Genomic DNA, 22,108 nt, shown 5'->3' with positions numbered 1-22,108 from the left:
CACCACTATTCTGTCATTATTGTTACTACTCAAAAGCTTAATTTCCAAAGAGTGCCTTCCTTTGCCTCCAGTATTGTCTGGGAAATGAGTCCTTCTACTGTCCGTGCCCTAATTTGGTCGTTTCCTCAGTTTGAACTTCTTAGTAGGTGCCTCCGTCCCTGGACGTGGCCAGCTAGCAAGATCCCTGTGCTCCCCTCCCTTGGGTCCAGTTCAACTCCCATAGTCCACAAAGCTGCCTGACACTAGCAGAATTTTTAACTCTGCAGTTGTGCAAATTGCTAATTAGGCTTGTAAACATTCTCCACTTCACTACCCTAATATTTTTTTGGCCATGGAGCTCTTCCCACTCTTCCTCCTGGGGTCCGCGCCTGGTGTTTAATTACCTGTGGGCAGCCCTGCCGGCTCTGCAGCAGCCTGGCCACGCCCGTCCCGCCCGCCTTGCTGTTTGCTCTCAATATGCCTTCTGAGGCCCAGATCACCCTCAGAAAATGTAAGGCTTCGCATTTGCCAAAACTTGTTCCTTTTTCAAAGAGCAGAATAGCACAGCAGATGGCTGTGGGGAGGGGGGGAGGAGTTGGGGATGAGAGGCGAATAGTACTGACTGTATTTCCTAAGAAGGCCTGGTGACATTACTTTTATGTCATGTACAAGTGACTAAGACCAGTGTCATGATGGGCTGGGGGTCCATGTGTCTTTCTCCCAGAGCTGCTTTCACTCGTCCTCCCTCACCGGCTCTCGGCTGTCCAGCACAGTGTCACGTGCTATAGGATCAACCACAACCACGTGTCGCAAGCCAGCAAATGCCCACTTGGCTCTGTTTTGATGATAATTCTCGGCAGGCCGGGTTTTATAGTTAAGCCGGGGTTGACAGATTTAACGAATAAAAAAATGGGAAGCCCAGGGGATTTGAATGTAGACTAAACAGTGCATAACTGTGAGGGTGAGTATATCCAATGCAATATTTGGGACATACTTATACTTAAAAAAATTGTTATTTATCTGAAAATCAGACTTGGCTGGACAACCTTTTTTTTTAATCTGGCAACTGTAAGTCAGGCGGAATACAGATGGTGACTTCGGCAGTGTAAGTTAGAGAACTGTGAAGTTCATTTGCACAATGATATTGCCCTTGCTGGCCTGGCTCATTGCTTGAAATCTTTGCTGTTCACAGTGTCCTCAAGGCATTAGAAGCTTCTGGCGAAAACATGTGTATAACCTGGGAGAGGTTATACCTTGAGCCGTTAACCAGCACTTACTCCCTAGCCCAGACTCGCCCTACAGGTGAATTCACTGATCAGCTCATGACGTTTAGATCAAATGAGATACAGAACAGGCGAATAGAATTTGGGAGCGAGGCAGATGGGTGGGATAGCACTAGGAAGGCCTAGAGCCAGGGTGGTGCCCAGGAACCCAGAAGGGTGTTGAGTATAGTCCCAGGCATCCCCAAATACGTCCCCCTCCGACAGCTGCGATGCCCGAGAGGTCGCCGTGAGTCTTCCCTTTGGGTTGCCATGGCTTTCTCTCGGGGCATCCTTCCTTGATGAGAGGCAGCTGTATGTAATGAAACGCGCCCAGGGCTCAGAGTCACACCCTGAGTCCGAGTCCTAACTGCAACTCATTAGCCGTGTGACTTAGGTTGGTCATGCAGGGTGTCCTTTTATTTCTTCATCTCTAAGATGGAGAAAAGCATTCCTGCCTTGGCAGTCGCATAGGATTGTTCTGAGGAGCAAAGAAAACACTGTACGTATACACGCTTTGGAAACGAGTGCTGACAAAATGCTTTCATGTTACAATGCATGTCCTCCTGGGAAAGGTAGCGCAGTCCTGGCTACTTGGGATATCACAGAACGGTCCTCCCTCCGCTGGAGAGGTGGACCCTGGAAGGCCGGGGGTTTCGGTGGTGGTAGCCACTGAGGGGCTAGAGTGGGGTGGAGGAAGTGCCTAGGCAAAGAAAGCTGGGACTACCCCTCCCCCCCACCCACTCCCAAATAAACTGCCAGTTCTAGCATTTTGCCAACGACTGATCCTATGGCATGAGCTCAGAGCAGGAAGGCAGGCCTGGAGGGAGGAGGTACGGAAGACTCCCTTGAAATAATGCGGGGGGCATTCACCAGTTCTCAAGGAAGAGCTCCAAGTTTAGGGGGGCAGGTGGCCAGCGGAGGTTTTGAATCTACCAGAGGAAATTATCCTCCCTCTGTGTGCCCAGGATAAAATCTCAGAGCCAGGGAATGTTTGTAAATGGACTCTCTCATTTAAATAAATCCCACTTAAATATTTATCAGATCATGAATATGCATGTTTCTCTCTCAGCGCTGGAAAGAGAACGGGCATGTAATTTTTAGATGGCACATAAATAATGTAAGGGGGGGAAAAAGAGATCTTTGTTCTGTGTTGACTGTGTATTTACAGCATCTCAAGAGGTCTTGAAATAATGAACTGATTTTTCCCCTTCCTGGTCTAAATGTGCACGTGGAACTTCACCTTTCCTGTCTTTGGGATGATTTGCACTCGTTTGTATCCTCAGGGAAAAAATTTCTGGAAGCAAGAAAATGAAGCTGGTCAAGCTCCAATTAACGGGGAGTTAGTTAACCATAGCAACCCATACGCCATCCCCCTCCTAACGGGCTGTCCCCACCTTGGACTGGGCTGGGAGAGGGCCATGGGCAGAGCTGGGTCTGCGTCCCCCGATTCAGACGCTCAGAAGGTGAAGGCCTAGAAGGCACTTCTTAAAAAGCAAGTGTCACTGAGGTGTGCGACCACTGTCCTCCCCAGCCACGAGAACTTGGGACTTGGCTCAGGCATCTAGCAGAGTTCTAGGGAAAGGGGAACAAGGCTGATTGTGGTAAGGGGTGTGGGATAGATTGGAACAAGAGCAGGGCCCTAAGCTGCCCCAGGAGGAAGGGAGTGACAGACCGACTACCCCGACGTCACCCTTCTATTTGGTTGAGAACCATCTGTGACTGGAGCCCGGGGCTTGAGCAGGTAAGAGGCGATGTGCCCCTACGCTGAGTTCTCTCTGTTGGATTCCGTGTCCCTAGCTGTCCTTCCACAGCTGTGCAGTCAGGGCTTTGGGATTAGGCATGATTTGCCTGCTTTTTGTACTTCTCTATCAGTATGAGGAATTGAGAGAGGACTGGCTTATCTTTTTGCCCTAAGGCATCTTTAAAAATAACATCCTTTCTTTGTTAATAAGAGAGCTGGAAGTTCCTGTCAGTGTGGAGTAGTAGAAAGAACACTTGACTGGGAGTTAGGAAACAGGGCATCTGGAACTGGCTTCAGCTCTCACCAGGAGCGTGGCGGTAAGCAAATCACTTCCCTCTGCCACGCCTCCACTTTCTTATCTGTGAAATGAGAATCATGAGCACCTGGCTGTGGAAATGTAGTGAAGATGAAAGGAGATGGTGCCTTAAAAGGCTTAGTGCAGAGCCTGGCACTTAGCAAATGCTCAGTCAAGGGAGGATATTGGTCTGAAGAACTAATTACTCATTAGCCCTCAAACCTCCCCCTGTAAAGTCCGAGTCTATCATTGTCAGTAAGGGAATAATTCTTTGACCTAAAATCATGCGGCAGGCTGGTGAAACGGAAAGATCCCGGGACTGGGTGTTAGGAAACTTGGACTTGAGTCCTGTTTTCATTACTCATTAGCTGTGCGACCTTGGACAAGTCACTTCCCTTTTTGGGGACTGTAAATTTTTTGCATCTGTAAACCAGCCCTCCTCACTGGGTGTGAATGATGACAAAAGACATGGGAACAGTGCTTGGAAGTGTAAAATGGCAGGGTTTCTTTTGAACAATATTAATTAAAATAACTGCTTTTCCATTTTGGTGGGTTCCAGTTAAGCAATAATTTCTATTTCTCAATGACATATTAGGTGAGCTCTACAAGCAAATAGTTTATGGATATATTTCTCTAATTTCAAGTTGGAACATTCAAAGAGCACAAAAGATAGGGGCCGGGAGAGAAATCGGATTCACAGTGCTCTAAATAGCTTATCGGTAGCTGCGAGGAATTGTGAGCTCAGTGAGAAGGTTGCCTTCTTTCTATGCCTTGTTAAACTGAAGGGGAAGCAGTACCTATGGATACAGTGAAAGGATATCTAGGATTTTCTGGGGCAGGCCAAATTTCATATGTCTCCTTTTCCTGAAGTTGATAACTAAATGAGGTTTCATGTTGACGTGTTTGCAAAATTTAGATCATTACCATAGGTAATAATAGCTACCATTTACTGGGCGCATTTCTGTTTATCGGACACTGCTAAGCACTTCCACCGTATCTCATTTAGTTCTTGTTAAGAGTCCAATTAGGCAGATACTTTGACCGTTGCCACTTTACAGATGCTCAGAGAGGTTTTTGCCCAAGGACACACAGCTGATCGATATCAGAACTGGGACTGAAATCCTTAGGCCTGCCTTGGAAGAGCGAGAAGGAAAAGAAAACATGCTGTCAGACTGTGTGTCCTGTTTCTGTGTTCAGAAGATATGGCCACTGTACCATGGACTCTTGAACGTCTGCTTGGTGGGGACAACCCCTAAGATAAAGTGGTGAGGAAGTTGGGGTTTGGAGGATGCTGACTTTAGATCTGTCAGTGAGAGTGGTCGTTCTATCTTATCTGTTCATCTCTAAGGCCACAGAAAGACTCCTTCGCACAATCTCTCCCCCAGTGACCAGAGATTCCCTGCGCTCTCTGTTGTCTTCACTTTCTTCTCACGCCCCTCCTCGTGGGTGATGCACACACATGACCAGGTACATCCAGTCCCATGGCCATGGCTGCAGGGCATGCCCCTGCAGATGCAGGGAGAGACTGGAAGGGAACCTGCAAGAAGAACCTGGCCATTCCTCCCTTTCCCGACAGGGGCGGGCTTCAAGCCAAACAAATGGAAGACCATAAACTGAGCTTTGTTTCATGATTCTAGGATTACATATGCATATTATGAATCCAAGAGAGCCTAAAATGTGTCAGAAAAGACATATGCTCCACTTTCTGTCAGCTTATTAAAAATGAAAATATGGATATATTTTTGGTGGAGCCACTGGCTTCAAGATTTTCCAAAGAGGTTGTCTGTTCAGCGGAAGTTGCCTTTAGGCATTTCGATTTGCTTGTGAACGAAGAGAACGAAGCCATTTTCTGTTTTATTATTCTCCAGAACATGTGCCCAGTAAAACCACCAAAACATACTGGTCCAGCTCTTCTAATCCTTCCCTTCTCTTCAGCAAGGGGCCTAGCCTTGGCAATATGTGAAACAGACGGAGGGCTGGCTGTGAGGTTAGGGTTGTAGGGAGCCATCCTCCATCACCAGTGTCGCAATTCCAGAGGCGGGCCTTCCTTCCTGGGGCCTGAGGCTTTCTGCACTCGAGGAAAACCCAAGGACTGCATGCATCAGTCCTTTCCGCCCCTGTGTCATGTAAATAAGCTTCCTTGCTCCTTTCCTAGGAACAAGTTCTGATTCTGATGGAGGAGAACCAAAATTAGCTCCCTGGAGAGGGGAGCAGGGTCGCCCGAAAGGTACGGAAGAGACCACACAGGGCAGCCTAGGATCTTCGTTTTGTGTCTCGGTCCTCACCCCTTGCCTGTGACCCTAGTAAGAGCCTAATAATGATGGCTGACACTGACAGAATGCTAACTAGGTGCCAGGACCTGGTCTAGGTGCCTTCCTGGGATGTGATCTGTGCAACAGTCTTATGAATTAGGTACAAGGATTCTCTCACTCTAAGGGCGAGGAAGCGGACATGCAACCCAGAGCCTGGGGTCTGTGGCCATTTCTGCTGGCCATGGTATGGCCCCAGCGAGTGTGTCATGGGAGCCACTGGTCTGATAGGCATTTGCAGACTATTCCCATTTAATTGGGTGGCTCGTTGACTTGCTAATGGATGCCAAGAAGGGATAGAACTGGCTGGATCCTTCGGGTGGGTGAGTACACGCGGAATGTGGAAAGGTGCGTGCTCTTTCTGTTCTGTTGGGTAAAGCCTTGTGGACAGCTCTGTAACTCTGTGGGCACAGCTGATGAGCCTGTCTTGCATCTTAACTGCTTACCTACGGAGTTCTTTGAGCTGTAGGCATTTGCGCAGTCATGCTCAGCGTTTGATTTTAGCTTACGTCATTGTGCCATTCCTCTTTACTCCGGCGAGATAGGGTGCAAAGTATATTACTGCCATTATGTAGATAAAAGCTTTGAGACAGAGTGGAAAAGGCTTAATATGATAAATCTGTGGCTAGCCTTTAGATTTCTGGAATCCCACATTTTAAGTAGAATTACAGATTAGGAGACTTACCGACTCTACAAAATATGGGGCCAATCCATTTTTCAGAACCTGAAACCTCAGACTTAGGAACTTTAAAGACCTTTCCAGCTTGACATCTAAATTTTTTTGTGTGTGTGCTACTATCCAGCACTGTGCTAGATAAAAATGGTGGGATAAAAAAAAATCACTTAGATAATAAGCCTTCGTGCTTACTTTTTAAAGTTACCATCTTATTGACAAGCCATGATACACTTACATTATTGAAAAGAGTCAAAAAATGAAAGACAACGGCTAGTTTTGGCAAATAATATTGTACAGCTTCCTGCTATCCCGTGTCAAATGGAAACCAGTTATTTCCTCTCCACGATTTTCAGGAGGAATACACCTCTACCAAGAGCTTCCCAAGAGAGGAAGAGAACTGACTAATCTTTAGAGGTTTTTCTCAGCCTCTCAGAGGTTTACAATGCTTCTGTGTAATAATTCTGTAGTTTGCTTGTTGAAACCTGGGAATTTTATAGCTGATGCAATTCTTTTGAATTTCTTAAGCAATATAAAGCCCCACTTCAAAGCTCTTTTGCAAAAATTACCAGGCTTACAATGTTTACTGTAGATGGTCTTTGTTCCTGATTTATGTCTGTCAGTCCTTACGGTTTCAGGAATAAGGCTGGTCATTTTAAGATCAGCAAAGTTTGTTTTGGGGGCCTTGACATCACCCCTTTTCCTCCTGGATTCATGGCCCTCCCTGTCTTTTCTTCTGTGTCCGCCTTATCCACTTCCATTTCTCCATACAACTATTTTATATCCTATTCCTACTAGTTCCTCAAAAGGGTGCTTCCTATCTTTGGGGGAATTTATAATTGAAAGGACATCTTTAAAGTTCCCTTCCCCAAGGGCACCTCCCTTTATTCCCATGTTCAGCAAAGCCTACGTAGTATAGAAACAAGAAGGAAAAGGGGTGCCTGGGTGGCGCAGTCATTAAGCGTCTGCCTTTGGCTCAGGGCATGATCCCGGCGTTCTGGGATCGAGCCCCACATCAGGCTCCTCTGCCGGGATCCTGCTTCTTTCCCCCTGCTTGTATTCCCTCTCTCGCTGGCTGTCTTTCTCTCTCTGTCAAATAAATAAAATCTTAAAAAAAAAAAGAAACAAGAAGGAAAATCTGTTATAAAAAGGCACTATTTCATGCCCACAGAAATGTCCTTTGGCTCTATCTGTGCTTGGCTCGCTTCGTCTTGTACGGATAACCGAGAACCGACTGCATTGGCTCTCAGGTTATCTCTCATCCTCGTCACATTGTCTACACAGACATGTTGAAATTCTTTGCTTTATTTACTGTTTCACTGGGAGCTGTGGAAATTACTATCATGCTCCTCTTGTCTTTCGAGAATTCATGTGGATCTCTACATGCCCTTGGGTGGTATAAAATAGCACAGTACCTCTACCCTAGCTCTTGAGGTTCCTCGGATGTTCATGAATCTGTATGGGCTGAGACTCAGGGACCATCTACTGCCCTGGAGCGTTGTCCGTCAGCCAGAGACTTAGAATTAAAGTTCCCAGCACGAAAATGTTCATTCTGCTTCCAAGTTGACTTGACTAGGAAGGTGATATCTTTGTAAAAAAAGTTTTTTAAAGGAAGGTGATATCTTTGGTGAAGAGGTCGGGTCACAGAAAGACTCCAAGTGAGGATTAGCCCAACGTATAAGAGGTAGGTGGGCAACATCCGATGTATGACCTGAGGAGACACAATCCACCCAAATCCTTCTCCTTCACCAGCCCTCAAGGCCCCTCAAATCTCCCATTTTGTTTTGGTGAAGGTTCTGTTATTCACTCATTCATTTGTTCAATTTACAAATAATAATAATCATCTAGGCACTCTATTATATTCAGCACTTAGCACGGTGCTGGCAGAGATGAGTAAGACAACAATCTTCAGAAGTTCACAGTCTTTTGAGGAGGATAAAAGCGTAAACAGACAATAAATAATACTGTAGTATGACCAAGTCTATACTAGAGGCATATACAAAGTACTACGAGGACACAGGACAGGTAGTCTGGGACACCTAGACCTGGGGAAGTGAATATTTGAGCAGAGTTTTGAAGGACATGACATTTAGTAGATAAAGCATGTGTCTGTAGGTGGGGGGAGTGGTTGAGAGGGCTAAGTGCCAGAAAGTCGTAACAGTATATGCAAGGGCATGGAGGCAAAGCAAGAAAGGCACAGTACCTGTGGCCTATTGAAAGTAGCATAGTTCCAGATGGCTTGAGTGTGAAGTGCTAGCAGGTAAGAAATGGGAGGAGATGAGGCTAGGAAAACAGGTTGGAGTCAGATCATGGAGGACCTTCTGTGCCCCGCTAAGATGCTAGGATGTGATGCGAGGAGTCACGGGCCACCCCTGAAAGGCTTTAGGCAGCTGAGTGACGTGAAGGGAAGACTGCTGCCTGGTGGCAGTAGGCGGGGTAAGATGAGGGAGATCCGTTAGCAGGATGGTGCAGGAGGTGATGGAAGCCTGCACTTGAGTCAGTGGTGGTGGGAATGCAGAAGAGGGTCTTGGTGACGAGTGTGAGGAAAGATGAAGAGGGAAGATTCAAGGATGAAGTTTTTGCTTCGGGCAGCCAGGCAGTGCCATTCATGGGGCCTGGGAACACAGGTAGAGGAGAGAATTTTCTAGGAAGATGATAAATTCAGAGAATTCAGCATGCTGAGTTTGAGGTCCCAGTGGGGCATCAAGGTAAAAGTTTTAGGGCGAGATGAGACATGCAGATCTAGACTTGGGGAGATCCTCTGGAAAGCCCATGTGAAAGTGTAATTGTCTTGTCTAGTGAAGCATTCTGAGTCTTTACAGAATTTAGAAGTAGGCAAGAAACAGAGCTGCATTTTTATCCTAGAAATCCATATCATTTTTGGTAGGAATGCACTCATTTCACAGAAGCCTTGAGACTAGAAAGGGCTGCGTGGGGCTATGGTTTAAGAATTTGAAGTGTGCTGGCAGTAAAGGCCTTAGGGGGGAGGGGGGACTGCTGAAAATTCCAGCAAGCCTCGTTAGAAGAAAACCTATCAAATCTATCGTGGATTGTTTTAAGGTCTACTGGACGTCCTAATCTCCCAACTTGGCCTTGTTTCCTTTTCTCTGCCCAGCAGGATCCAGGAATGGTTAAGGGCTGGGCACTAAGGGGTGAGCAAGAAGGAAATGTGAGCGTGCTGAAGTTGTCTGGCTAATTTCCAAAGCCAATGTGGGTGAATATTTAGGTCTCTGTAACCTCCCTAAGCGTGGTCATTTGGAAAGGAGTTCTGGTTTCCTTACAGGGAAAAGAAGAGAAAGCACTGGAAGTGCTACGATAGCCAACAGACTTTTAGAGCCTGGAAGAATCGCTGTAGGCTCTAATTCCTTATTTATATGTCTTTGCTCCCCTTCGAAACTGTGAGCTGCTTAAGGGTAGGCACTCTGTTCCATTTGCTTCTATAACCCTAGTAACGCCCTTGACACCCAACAGCCACACTCGACAATTATTGGCTGAAGAATGATTGAGTCCACTCCCTCATTTTGCAGATGTGGGATCTGAGGACCAGACAGGCTCTGTGACTTGCCCAGGATCACACATGCTACTTAGTGGCAGAGTTGGGCATGGGAATAATTCTGGTTTGATGATGGTTTTCTTCAACATCCTTAGCTGGGCCGATCACCTCCCACAGCAGGGCGCTGTTCTTGCTGTGTGGCTGGAGGCTCTGATTCTATGAGAGTAGACAGAATGGTCCTAAAGAATGTTTCCCTATTTCTCGGCTTTCCTCTCCACCTCCTAGATGCATAGTGGACTCTTGAGATTATCTTTAAAAACTTGAGGCACAGAATGCCAGCACTCTGTGTGACCATTTGTCTACGAGAAGGCAAATATGGCCCCTGAAGTCTACTGGGCAGTTGATGGTGACCTCAGCTTTGAGAAATCTCCAAACATCTCTTCCCCTTAATAACTCACTGTAGGTCTATCATCCATGAATTCACCTAAGCTTTTATTGGGGGGAGGGAGAAGTTATTTTTATTTTCAGTCTAATCCACCACTTGGTGTAATGAGTTCCATATGTTTCCTCCACTTTCTACCTGCTGTGAGAAGTAGGGCTGCCTTTACTTGTCCTAAACTCACCTCTATGGGCTATATGCTGGAAAGACACACGCGTACACACACACAGAGTCGCTCTCTCCCTCTCTGTCTCTCACACACACTCTCACACACATGATTTAGGAGGGAAAATGACCCCACTATTAATCGTTATCTTTGTTTACAAGCATATTAAAAATTCAAATGTAAGGGAGCCGAAGTAATGCAATTGAGAGCGAACACAGTGGCAGCTCATTACCCCAAGGAGAAGGATGTAAATCCTTGACAAAACGGAGGCCCGTTGACACAGGAATTGGTGGAAATAAATGCGAAGCCTACTACGGTGTCAGCGGCTGGCCAAGCACTGCCAGCCGGCAGTGGAGTTGAAGCGCCCTCTAAAAGTTCCGTGTGGCCCAGGAACATAACCTGTCAGCCTCCTCGCCTGACATGATCTTAATTAGCCTCTCTTCTACTGCCGAGAAAGCCCGCTGAGGCAGTTAGCACCAGAGAATTAATCAGATCGTTTGTGGAGTCGACAAAGCAGGAGAGCAGCCGACACTGGCAACTTATTGACGGGAAAGGATCCAGGGAGATGGGGAGGGATGTAGTCTCTGTTAGGGCCCCCACTTTCCCCCTGAATGAAGGTGCTCCATAGAGACTGGGGAAGGTGGTAAGCATGGGGGGAGGGGAGGGGGAGAGAGGAGGGTGGGGTGGAGCGAGCCATGCTCCACCTTAACCTCCCACTCATATCCTGTCTTCCTTGCTTCTGCCCATTTTTCTGCTAAGGCGTCATGTGTAGCGGTGCTGATGCCAAGCAGTGTGTTTGACTGCAAGAGAGAGGGAGAGAGCACTGTTGATTTTGTTGCAAACTGCACTTTTGCTACGGGATTAGTCAGGGGAGGGGGGAAATGGAATTTTGCCAGTATTTTCCTCCCTCTTTTTGTTTACTGCCTATTTTCAAACAGCTCTGTAATTGCTTTCCATTTAGTAAAAGGAACATTGTTCCTTTTTTTGGTTTTTCTTTTAATTGTGTTTCTTGCCCTGAGCTCTGATGTTTGGGAGCATTGCTGGGAATGCCATGTTGTTTTGGTTCTAGAGACCAACTTGGACTTACCCATCAAGGCAAGGTCATCGCCATTTGGGTGGTGGGCTTAGAAAAATGTCTGACTTCTTCTGTTGAGCCTTCCCTGAGGGGTCCCGCTTGCCATTGTGAACTCTCTCTTATTTGGATTCCACAGTACTTCGAATCTGTACTACACCATCTAGCTCTTGCCTTATGCTGTTTTACACTTATCTTTATTTCATGCGCATTAACCTTATCCTGTCTCACTGACCATAATAGAAGCTCTTCAAAGCCAAATGCTACCTCCTGTTGAACCTACTAGCTCTTAACACCCATCTAGGCACAGTAAGAGACCCTCAGTAAATGCTAGATTGGTTCACTGACAACCCCTTGAGGAGTTCCTGCGACCATCTGTCTATCTTTTGACCCTGCTGCTACCTTGGCGCTATTGATATTTTGTTCCAGGTAATTCTTTTGAGGGTGGGCACTGTCCTGTGTGCTGTGGGACGTTAGCAGCATTCCTGGCCTCTTGCACTACTGAAAAGTCTCCAGACATCACCAAATGTCCCTGTGGGGGCCAAATCACCTGCCCTCCCCACCGAGGACCACTATTCCATAATGATAATAAAATAATAAGAGGTGAAATTTATTGAGCACATGACTATGTCCAGCTTGGTGCTAAAGACAGTACATGCCTTCTTTTGTTTAACCTCCACCACACTCCTGCCCTGGCTTTAACTGTCTTCTAAAGGGGCTCCAGGGGACGACTCTTAAAGCCACAGCTGTAGGTCTACACCACAGTCTCTCTCTTCCTGCAAGGAACATTTAGAAAGCCTTCTCAAGGACCTCTTGAGGTCCACTCTGAATTTACAGAACATATCCGTGAACCCTCGATAGTGTCAGGACCACCCACTCATCAAAAACGAGATATTCAGCTTAGTGAGGGTTAATTCCTCAAGGAGCTGGGTGAAAAGCAAGGGAAGGTCAGAGCAAAAGCAACCCTGCCAGCTGTCACCTCCTTTTTTCAGAGATGTGAGTCCCATTCCGAACAGCTAATACATGGTAGGGGGGCTGGAGATTGATTTCTTTTGCTCTTATGATGGCATTTTAGCTCAGGAAGCAGAATTTCTAGCTAGCCCACTGAAGCGTCATTCGTGCCCTAAATCCTGACTAGCTGTCTTGCAAACCATGCAACCGGTCACAAGAGGGACAGGGCAAAAGAAGGTGGATAAACCGGTGCAAATTTGTCCTTCTGCGTGCATGTTGGGGGGGTGACGACTTGAAGCACATCTCCCAATGGTCACACCATCTCTGAATATGAAGGACAACCCAAGAGAGAAAATCTGACAGTTTCGTTTACTGTGTCTCTGGAGAGGAATGGCTCTCCGGCTGTGAAGTCAATTCAACCTCAAATTCATGGCCGCCAAGGAGCTAATGATACATTAAAATTAGTCAGGTTGTCTGATGGAGAAATAGTCTACGTATGGAAAATACCTTTATAGGAAAACTGCCTTTCTGAGGCTGAGCTCGAAATATTACAGTAAACAGGATCTAATCACAGTGAAGCCTTTTTTCAGCTTTGCGTGACAGCTGTAAAATATGACAGTGTTTATTAATAGTCGCTGCAGTCTAATCTGTAGCACTGGAGAGCTGCAGCAAAATATGTTAAGCCACGAGAACAATTTCCACAATAACTAATATTCAGCTTTTGAAAGGGTAGTTTAATGTCTCGCGATTTTCTCCCCCTACTGATGGTCCAACCCCAAGAACAAGCTACAAAGCTAATAACCTTTGTGGAGAGGAAGTGTTTAAATGATAATTTATTTCAAGAGCTGACAACAAATTGCTCTGCACTTTCTCTTTTTATGCCCCAAAGCAGTCAAGGATGTGCAAATCGAAGTATTAAAAAATATGACAGCTTCGGTATTTTCATTTTCAATGAAATTCTCATTGCAGACATATGTGCAGTCTTTTATTCACAATCCAGTCCAAATAGTCATTCACTGTTATTATTGCGCACGCTCTCAAGATGCTCTCATAGTTGAGGACTCATCACAATAGATTAGGCAGGCCGCAGAAGCTACCAAATGTCTCAGGTACTGTCAACCCTGATTATTGCCGCTCAAACAGGGGAATTTAGTATCTGTCTCTCACAGCATAATGTACTCTCTGGGCCTTCCTAATTTATTCAGATGTAAAAAGTAGCTTGAATTTCAATAAAAACTCTCTTGGCTTTGCTTTTCCCAGAAGGCAAATGGACATGACTAGAATTGGAGCCATCTGTTACCTTCGCACATCCTTTACTCAGTTCTTAAAGTAGAGGAGAAAAAAAAATCCAGGATAGTCTGTCCTTTTTCTCTTCTCTTCTCTTCTCTTCTCTTCTCTTCTCTTCTCTTCTCTTCTCTTCTCTTCTCTTCCTTTCCTTTCCTTTCCTTTCCTTTCCTTTCCTTTCCTTTCCTTTCCTTTTCTTTCCTTTCCTTTCCTTTCCTCCTTCTCCTTCTCCTCCTTCTTCTTCCTTTTTTTACATCAAGGTATCTGCTACTTGTTTTTCAAGTTCCTGCCAAGTAGCCATGGTAGAACCTATCGTCTGTCTCTCCTTGCTTTCTTCTTCTCCAATCAAAATGGCGCCGTAGTGATGAGGACCTGCAGGTTCAGCTCTTTCTCTGCTTGCAACTGTTTCTGCCCCAGAGAGGAACCTCTCAGTTCACTTCACCTCAGAGCCAGGTCGCCACCACAGCAATCCATGAGTTTGCACCACAGGAAACCCCCCTACCCTGTCTGGCTGCATTTGCTACTTTTGCTACTCATTTGCCCCTTAACCTGGATTTTTGATCTGCTGCCTATCTGGATTCCTGGAACTCTGGGACCACAACTTCTTTTTTTCACTTGTGGACAACAGGCTTTACAAAGGAAATCGACCCCGGCAGTAAATCCACAGGAGGACACCTAGGATAGGGAGTGTTGAGGTACCAAGTCCTTTGAAGAATGGCTGAAGGAAGGACTAAGGGCAGAGACAGCACGTTAGGGCAGTGAACAGCATGCATAGACTGTGAAGGCGGCAGACCTGGGTTGAAATCCTGGGTTTGCTACGTCAGCACACTGAGCTGTGTGATCCTAGGAGCCATCATTTTGCCTTTTCGTGCCTTGGTTTCCTCAGTTGTAAAGATGTGGGGATGCCACGTGGATTCAGTGTGGTAATCCAGAAACTCACAGCCTAGTGCGTGGTGAGTGCTTGTAAGAGATGGCAGCTGCTCTTATCAAACTGCTTTATCTTATGATAAAAAGAAGCCAATAATAGGGATTTATTGATTTGTGCTACTGATTGGTACTGGGATGTGTACACGTGTGCACGCATGCCCGTGTGTGTGTGTGTGTGTGTGTGTAAAAAGAGAGAGGGAAGGAGGAAGGAGGAGGGAGGGAGAGCAAGAGATAGAAACAGAGACAGAAACATAGAGGGGAGACAGATTCTGTGCTTTATCTGGGAATGTAGAACTGGATGGGAGGGACGAAGCCAGGTTGCGTAAATAGGTGGTAAATGACAACATGCAGGAAGGTGTGTGACATTGAATCCAGTCAAACTGAAAACACTCCTCTGAGGAAGGGCCCCCTTCTCCTCGTCTGGGGGGAATCTCTTAACCTCTTAAGCCCTCAGGCTCTTCCAACATTTTCCCATCTTCCTCGCTATCTGGCAACACTTTTAATCTTTTCGCAAGGTGTCTGCTCTAATGAATGCACATGTCGTTACTGGATGAGGGAACAGTTGGGTTAAAAATTAATTTTTTCCAGGCCCCTGAGATAAATCACTGTTTCAGCAACAGGATTGTGAACTCTTCAAAGGCAGAAGCTAATTCTGCCTCTCTTAAATACTACCAGCGGCTTGGCACAGGCTAGCACTAGAAAATGCCCAATAATTGCTTGGTGACTGATGGACCACCTGTTGCCACCACCCATGTTTCTGCCCCAACTTTCTAGAGCAAATAGAAAGGTCCTTTAGAAGGTTGTTGACTTCCAGAGAGTGACTTGGGAACGGAGTAGGGAGTTTCAGGTTGAGAATGGGAAACAGCAGGAGTTTATTGAACACTGGCAAGAAGGTAGGGACTAGTTGCCTCAAAGGGCACTTAGAACTATTATCTCATTATCTAAGCTGAGAGCCGCAGCCTGGGCCAGAACCTTTCATCTCTGTGGGCTGTGCCCATTGAAGGCAAGGAGAGTTGTCAGGGGCACGAGAGAGTCTGGCTGCAGTTCTCAAGTATGTTGCTGTTCTGGGGGAAATGTTAGCACCACAGAGAACTAGGTCACTTGTACCCAAAAGACAGGCCGAACAGAAAACTGGAAAAGGTGGCCACCTCCCTGGCATGGCTTTACGACTTTCTGTGTCGGCAAAAGGCCCCCCAACTGGACTTGTGGTGCCTGGGATCCCAGCTTCAGAAAGCCATGCTTTGTACTAGGGTTCCATGCCACAGAAGGCCCTTACCTGACTAGAAATTTCTTCCCTGGATACACTAACACATCACGTCATTAACAGCCATAGAGAAATTAGCGTGAGTACACTGGTCAGCTGAACTGTTGTCACTTGCAGAGAAAGTCTATTAATCAGTGGAGACGAAATGTGGGACAGGAAAGTTTCTGTGGAGGCGTAGAAGCAGGTTGGGAGAGATTAAGGCTTTGCTCCCGCCAGGGAGGGCAGGTGTAGAGAAGTGACATAGTGGGGAGCCCTGGGTAAATGAAATAAGAGGTGTCGGTGAAGGGGAGAGGGTATAGACGGGCAGATATCTTACTTAGTCAACCTCATAATTTTTCCAAGAAATGAATTTCTCTGTATATAGCACCAAGAGCAGAATTTTCAACTTTGTATTAATGAAACGACATGGTATTTTGGTAACAAAGCAAAGTGGAGACTGCAAACACAAAACCAGACCTTTCTCGGCAGACAGAAATCCACGTGTAGCCAACAAAGCCTTGAAATCCATTTGCTGTTTCATAACGTCAGAGGAAATGTTACCCTGATTGCACCACAAACCTTTTAAATGACCTCAGCTGTGTAACCCATTTCTCAGCTTCTCACCCCTGCCCTTATACAGTAGAGTCCCATCATTTATATATTTAGCTTATTTGAATGTAATTAGAGATGTTCCCTTCTGTCTCTCTGTCTTCCATTTCTCTCTTATGTAATTTAAAATATTCTAAAATTCGATTTCATAGTTGTAATTTCTCCCCATAATTTTTATTATGAAAGCAATAGACGATTATTGTAGAAAATGAGGAAATACACAATAGATACTTTATTGAATATTTTAAAGAACTGTGCCTCGTGGTTTGATTTACAAACTGGGTTCTCTCTCTACCCTCTTTCTTCCCTTCCCTTCTTCTTTCTTCCTTCTCTTCCCACCCTCCCTCCCACCTTCCCTTCCTCCCTTCCTTCTTTCTTTCCTTCCTTCCCTCCTTTGTCTTTCTCTCTCAGTCCAACAACGAAAAAGGACATGGGTTTACTGTTGATGAATCAGTAATGGCATTGGCAAAACACTAAATACGTCCCCAGCTTTGTACCAGTGTAGGCACAAAGTATAAATCTAGGGGCTAACCAATTGCTTATTATCACACTGGAGAGAAGGGCTTGGAAAGGTATATGGCAGACCCAGTGAAATAACAATGGGGAACACTTACATTAAGTGCCAAGTGAGTGGCATGGACAAAAGCGTTCTGTGGGTGTTCGGAGGTGGGCAGGATCTCTGCTCCTCAAAACTGATTCTCCTCCTGCCCAGTCACCCCAGTAAACAGCATTACCATTTTACCCGGTCTCTCAAGCCAAAAGCCTAGCAATTATCCACAGAGCCTTCCTCTCCCTCACATCCCACAGTCAACCTGTCCTCGAGTTCTGTTGTTTGTGTCCAAAATGTATTTCAACTCCGTCCACTTTTCTCCATCTTCAGCCTAGTCTAAGCTCCCATTATTTCTCACCTAGATAACCATCGTGGCTTTTTAATTGGTTTCCCTTCTTTCACTCTTGCACCACATTTCATTCTCTACAGAAACTTAGATCATGTGACTCCCCTGTTCAGAATCCTCCAAAGACTTCCTACTGAAGTTAGAATAAAATTCATGCTCCTTCTGTCCATTCTCCATGGCTGTGCTCTGCCTCCTGTTTACCTCTACAGTCTCATCTCAGGCCACTCTCAACCTCCTCACTCCCCTTTGCCCACACTTGTCTTCTTTTGGTTCCTGAAACATGACAAACTCTTCCCTGCCACAGGGCCTTTGCACTTGCTATTTCCACTGCTTGAAACACTTTCCCTCTATTCTTCACATGGCTCTCTCCTAATCCTTTAGTTCTCAGCTTAAATGCCCCTTCTCAATGAGGCTATCACTGAGAATCTTTTTAAAATTAGGTCCTATCCATTAGGATAGGTGCAGAAACCATGTCTATCTTGTTCACCATTGTAACCCTAGCACTGACTGACTGACTGAATGAATGAATGACTATGTGCTATAGTGGCCAGGGAAGGCTACCTGGGAGAGGTAGAGTTTGAGGTGGGTTTTGAAAAATGGAAGCACTGACAGGATTTTCATAATCAAGATGGAGAGAATTCTAGGTAGTATAGAAGTGAAGCTGCCGAGACCAAGCATAGTTCTGGCACATTTGGGCAACAGTGGAAAGTGGGAGCTGCCTGCAGTGGAAGGTTATCATGAGGTAACATAGGGACAACGGGTTTCTTAGTTGGCTGAGGCATAATTATGTTGGGTCTTGAAGAATAGACCACTCCCCCGCTCCAGTGTAGGCAATAAAAGCCATTGGAAATACTGGAACAGGGTCATGGTTCAGTGTTTTAAGAAGACTTTCTAAGGAGGAAGTTAGTATAAAAGTTTACAGAAAGTAGTTCTTAAGCTGACCAGATCAGTCCTACTGGCTAAATGGCTATGGAGAAAAAAATATGAATACACATGAATAAGAAAGGTTTCTTTTGGCTCTAAGACCACAGAATTGTCCAAACTATTTAGTGAGATGATTTGAGAAAAGAGTCAAGGATAAGAAATAGACCTAGTTGAACTTATGCTTCCTTTCCTCCAATTGACGGCTCATGGGCAAAGAAGGGCTATGGGAGATGAGGAGAAAACACATGAACTGTATCTTTTGCTTTTGAATAATGAGAGGTTACAGTATTAGTAAAACTAATATTTAGTTTACAAAAGGTTTCAGGAGAGAAGCTGCCTGATTTACAACCTTCCGTTCTGAAATTTAGATTGTTTCGCCCTGGAGTACACTATATACAGTACATGGAAATAGGCTAATTCATCCTCAGTGTTTCAAAGAAATGAAATGCATTAGAATTTAGCAAATTGTGAGTCTGAATGTTGAAACCCTTTTTGGTACCGTTTTCAGGCAAGGCTCTGCGTGAACATACAGCACTCCTTCCTGATTCTGCCCTTGGTTCATCTCTTTTCCCCTTCTCCAAACCACACCTCCTTCTCCTCTTGCAGCCTACAGCTCGATCATCTCGCCAGCCTTCTCTGAAAACTCTGCCTTCCTGGGATGCTACCTTTTCACAATTCTTAGAGCAATCAGAGTCTGTAGTGTAGCATTCGACTTGATAGTGTTCCATGTTGTTCATGAATTGTTTCATGAGTATCCTCTTCTGTCCACCCCCATTGGAACTGTATTATATAAGCATCTCTCACAAGACTGGAACATATCACTGGGGGGTGGTAACAACTTGTAGAATTGTTTGACTAATTAACTGGTAAAATATAAGGTAGGGTTAGTAGCAAGATACAAAGTATCCTGTGTCTAGTATAATATCTCAAAAAATCATAGCATGTTACATTAAGAAGAGAGGCACCTTAGGGGAGGAGACAAGGCCAAGGGAGCTTCAGTGCATTAGTCAAGGTCAGAGAGCTTGTTAAATGGCAGAGCTTGAACTAGAACTCAGGTCTCTTGCTTTGGGTTCATGAAATCTGATACCACTCAGGCAGACAGGCCTCCCATTTGTTCCTCCCTTCTCTGAGTCTGAAAGAACCACCCCCAGCCTATAACCAAAGCTACAGGCAAACAAATGATAAATTAATATTGTTTTTTGGAATCTTATGGAGATAGGATCCCTTGGTTTGCATTATGTAATTAATGAATACACCTAACTGAGACTGTTTCAATAGAACGTGTCCTCAATATATTACCTCACTATAAGAAAAAACATCCATTCCCAAAGCCCAGGTTAGCTACTCTCCACTCATTATTCCCATCAGACGATTGTTGAGGCCTGGTAAGCCGAAGACTTACTGTGACCCAGTAGAACAAACCCTAGAAGCAGGAGATACTGACACCAGTCCCAGCTCCGTGGTTAAATGGCTGAGTAAAAAAGCACTTCTTTGGGCTTTAGTTTTCTAATCTTTGAAATGGGGATAATAACACTCTCTGATAGGATTAATTTTCGGAAACTTTCCAACTTGGGCCTCTCTCTATTTTGGACAAAGATGCTTTTACTTTGTGCATTTTAGACCCCCTAAATTATTTTGGGGGGAGAGAGTTCTTTTTTCAACAACAGTGACGCAACCCAGAGAGTCCCAAACCCCTTCCGTGGCTGGGGGTGGGAGGACATATTTAGTTTGAAAAATTAGATTCTAAAATTACCATTGCATTGATTTTTTTGGGTCTTAATTTAAATTCATCTTGAATTTAAATAAGTTTTAAAAGAGTATTAGATTGTATTTATTGAAAGACAAGGGAACAAACGTGATTTGAGGAGTGTTGAACGCCACAGTTACACGAATATTCAAAGAGGAGAGCAGATGCCTCTTCTTACCTCTTTCTGTGTCGTAGAGGTACACGAACTTCTCCCACTTGTAGTGACCCAGCAGGCTCAGAATGGCGCCTTTCAAGGCTGGGCGCATCTGGATGACAAACTGCACATCTGCGTCAGTGGGAAAGCTGGGCGTCACAAAGGATGTGTGCAGGGCCCCACAGAAGGAGGTCAGAGTGTTCATTGACATCTGGTCATAGAATCCAAAGATGGCATACACTCCTCTCGAGAACTGGGAGCAGACTGCAATGAGAAAGAGAGCAAGACATTTCAATAGCCCCATGGGCCCTTTCTGCAGCTCGTAGGGTTGGAAAGACAATGGATAGTTAGGCTTTGGCTCTAACGGACATGCCTCAAAGGAAAACCAAGATCTCTGAAATCTCTAGAAGCCCTTGAAAGCCCAGTTGCCCAGCAAGAGAAGTGTAAGGAAGGGAAGAATCTGTTTGATAGAGTTGCATGTTTTCTATGTCTACCATGAGCAAGAAACTAAGAAAATGTGGGAAGGAAAGAGGTGAAGATTGCCTTGCCCTCTTTCTGCAATCCTCCCAGGTCACCCACAAGGTACGTGGTGTTCTTGTGCATCCACCATAGCTGCCCAGCAGTCTCATAGTGTACCCATGCCCCTATCAAGGTACAACGGTCTCGTGTCTCACCTTTTCAGCGCTTTTTCCACTACATGACAATAAGGACTGATGATTTAGTCAGACAAATTGCTAATGTGTCTGCTAGGAAATGTGTTACTCCTCTGAGGTTATATATTGCTTTAACCACAGTTATGTCATGATTAGTCCTTGATGGGGGCTACTAATGAAGATTTCAGATTCTGGGCAGGCCATTGGAAAGACTGGCCTTTCAGTGCCCAGGGAGTCACGTGAGGTAGGTGTCATTGGCAAAGTTCTATTTTGCTCCTTTTGTGGTTACCTTCTAGATCTATCAGCTCACACATAGAACTTTCATGTCCTTCATTTCAAAGTGGGCCACCCTACCACCTTTCCCTCTTCTGGCCCAGATGAGCTTAAAAAATGTGAGCCAATTTCAATATTAGCTTAAGTAGAACATAATTAGCAAAGCAAATCAGCTACAACAACACCGTGTGGTGCATTCCCAAACCAAGTGGAAATGATCTTTAGATTATCTGCTCTACTGCTCCCTTCCATTCATGCGAAGCAGACAGAACAGGCAGCTGATAATGTGGTGTGATTTAAGGAATCCTGCATGGCCTCCCTTATCTGCTAGGAAGCCCCTGTCAGGCTTACTTCTTCAGGTTTAGGGTGCTGAAAAAACTCTGTGGTTTGGGAGGGGGATTAAATAGACTCTCTTAAAGCTGTTAGCATATTAAGATGAACTAATATGTCTGGGACACCTGGGTGGCTCAGTGGGTTAAGCATCCGATTCTTGATTTTGGCTCAGGTCATGATCTCAGGGTCGTGAGATCGAGCCCTGTGGCAGGTTCTGCGCTGGGCGTGGAGCCTGCTTAAGACTCTTTCTTTCCCTCTCTCTCAGCCTTTCCTTTCCCCTCCTCTCTCTCTCTAAAAATAAATATGAATTAACATGTCCTATGTCCAATTAGACCCCAGAGAGGGTGTGTAAACTGATAGGTTAGTTTTGAGAGGGAAGGGTATGTCAGAGAAGAGAATGTAAAGGGTCTGGAGTCTTTCCTGAGAGCAGAAACAGTGAAGGCATTGGGCACCAAAAAGAAGGAAGGTGTTGAAAGTAGGAGGATAACAAGTGGAAAACCAATTTAATTCATTTCTTGACCCGATTGTGAGAAACAGAGAGTTCTCAGTGTCTGTGGGATCTTGCTTTCCCTGCATTCTATTTAAACCTGTTATTGATCAGGGGTGTTCCCCTTTGGTAGCCAAACTCATTAGTCCTTGGCTTAAGGGTAGCATTTCAAAGGTGATTACCAGTCATTCAGGCATC

The 22,108-nt window shown here is 45.3% G+C and overlaps 1 protein-coding gene across 7 annotated transcripts in view; it reads right to left on the bottom strand.

The window, feature by feature from the left end:
* Positions 1–22,108, bottom strand: part of GRIA3 (glutamate ionotropic receptor AMPA type subunit 3) — a 267,816-nt gene that overhangs the window by 176,726 nt on the left and 68,982 nt on the right. For all 7 annotated transcript variants that reach the window (XR_004622357.1, XM_034649234.1, XM_011234226.3 and 4 more), the window contains one exon: positions 20,189–20,428. Coding sequence is in view for 6 of the 7 variants with exons in the window: in XM_034649234.1 (XP_034505125.1) it covers positions 20,189–20,428 (240 nt within the window). In the remaining variant the exon portion in view is untranslated. The remainder of the gene's footprint in view (positions 1–20,188; positions 20,429–22,108) is intronic.

Source organism: Ailuropoda melanoleuca, chromosome X (assembly GCF_002007445.2).
Source record: "Ailuropoda melanoleuca isolate Jingjing chromosome X, ASM200744v2, whole genome shotgun sequence".
Lineage (NCBI taxonomy): Eukaryota > Metazoa > Chordata > Mammalia > Carnivora > Ursidae > Ailuropoda > Ailuropoda melanoleuca.
Note: the sequence above shows the minus strand (reverse complement) of the source record. Positions and strands in the feature narration are given on the sequence as shown.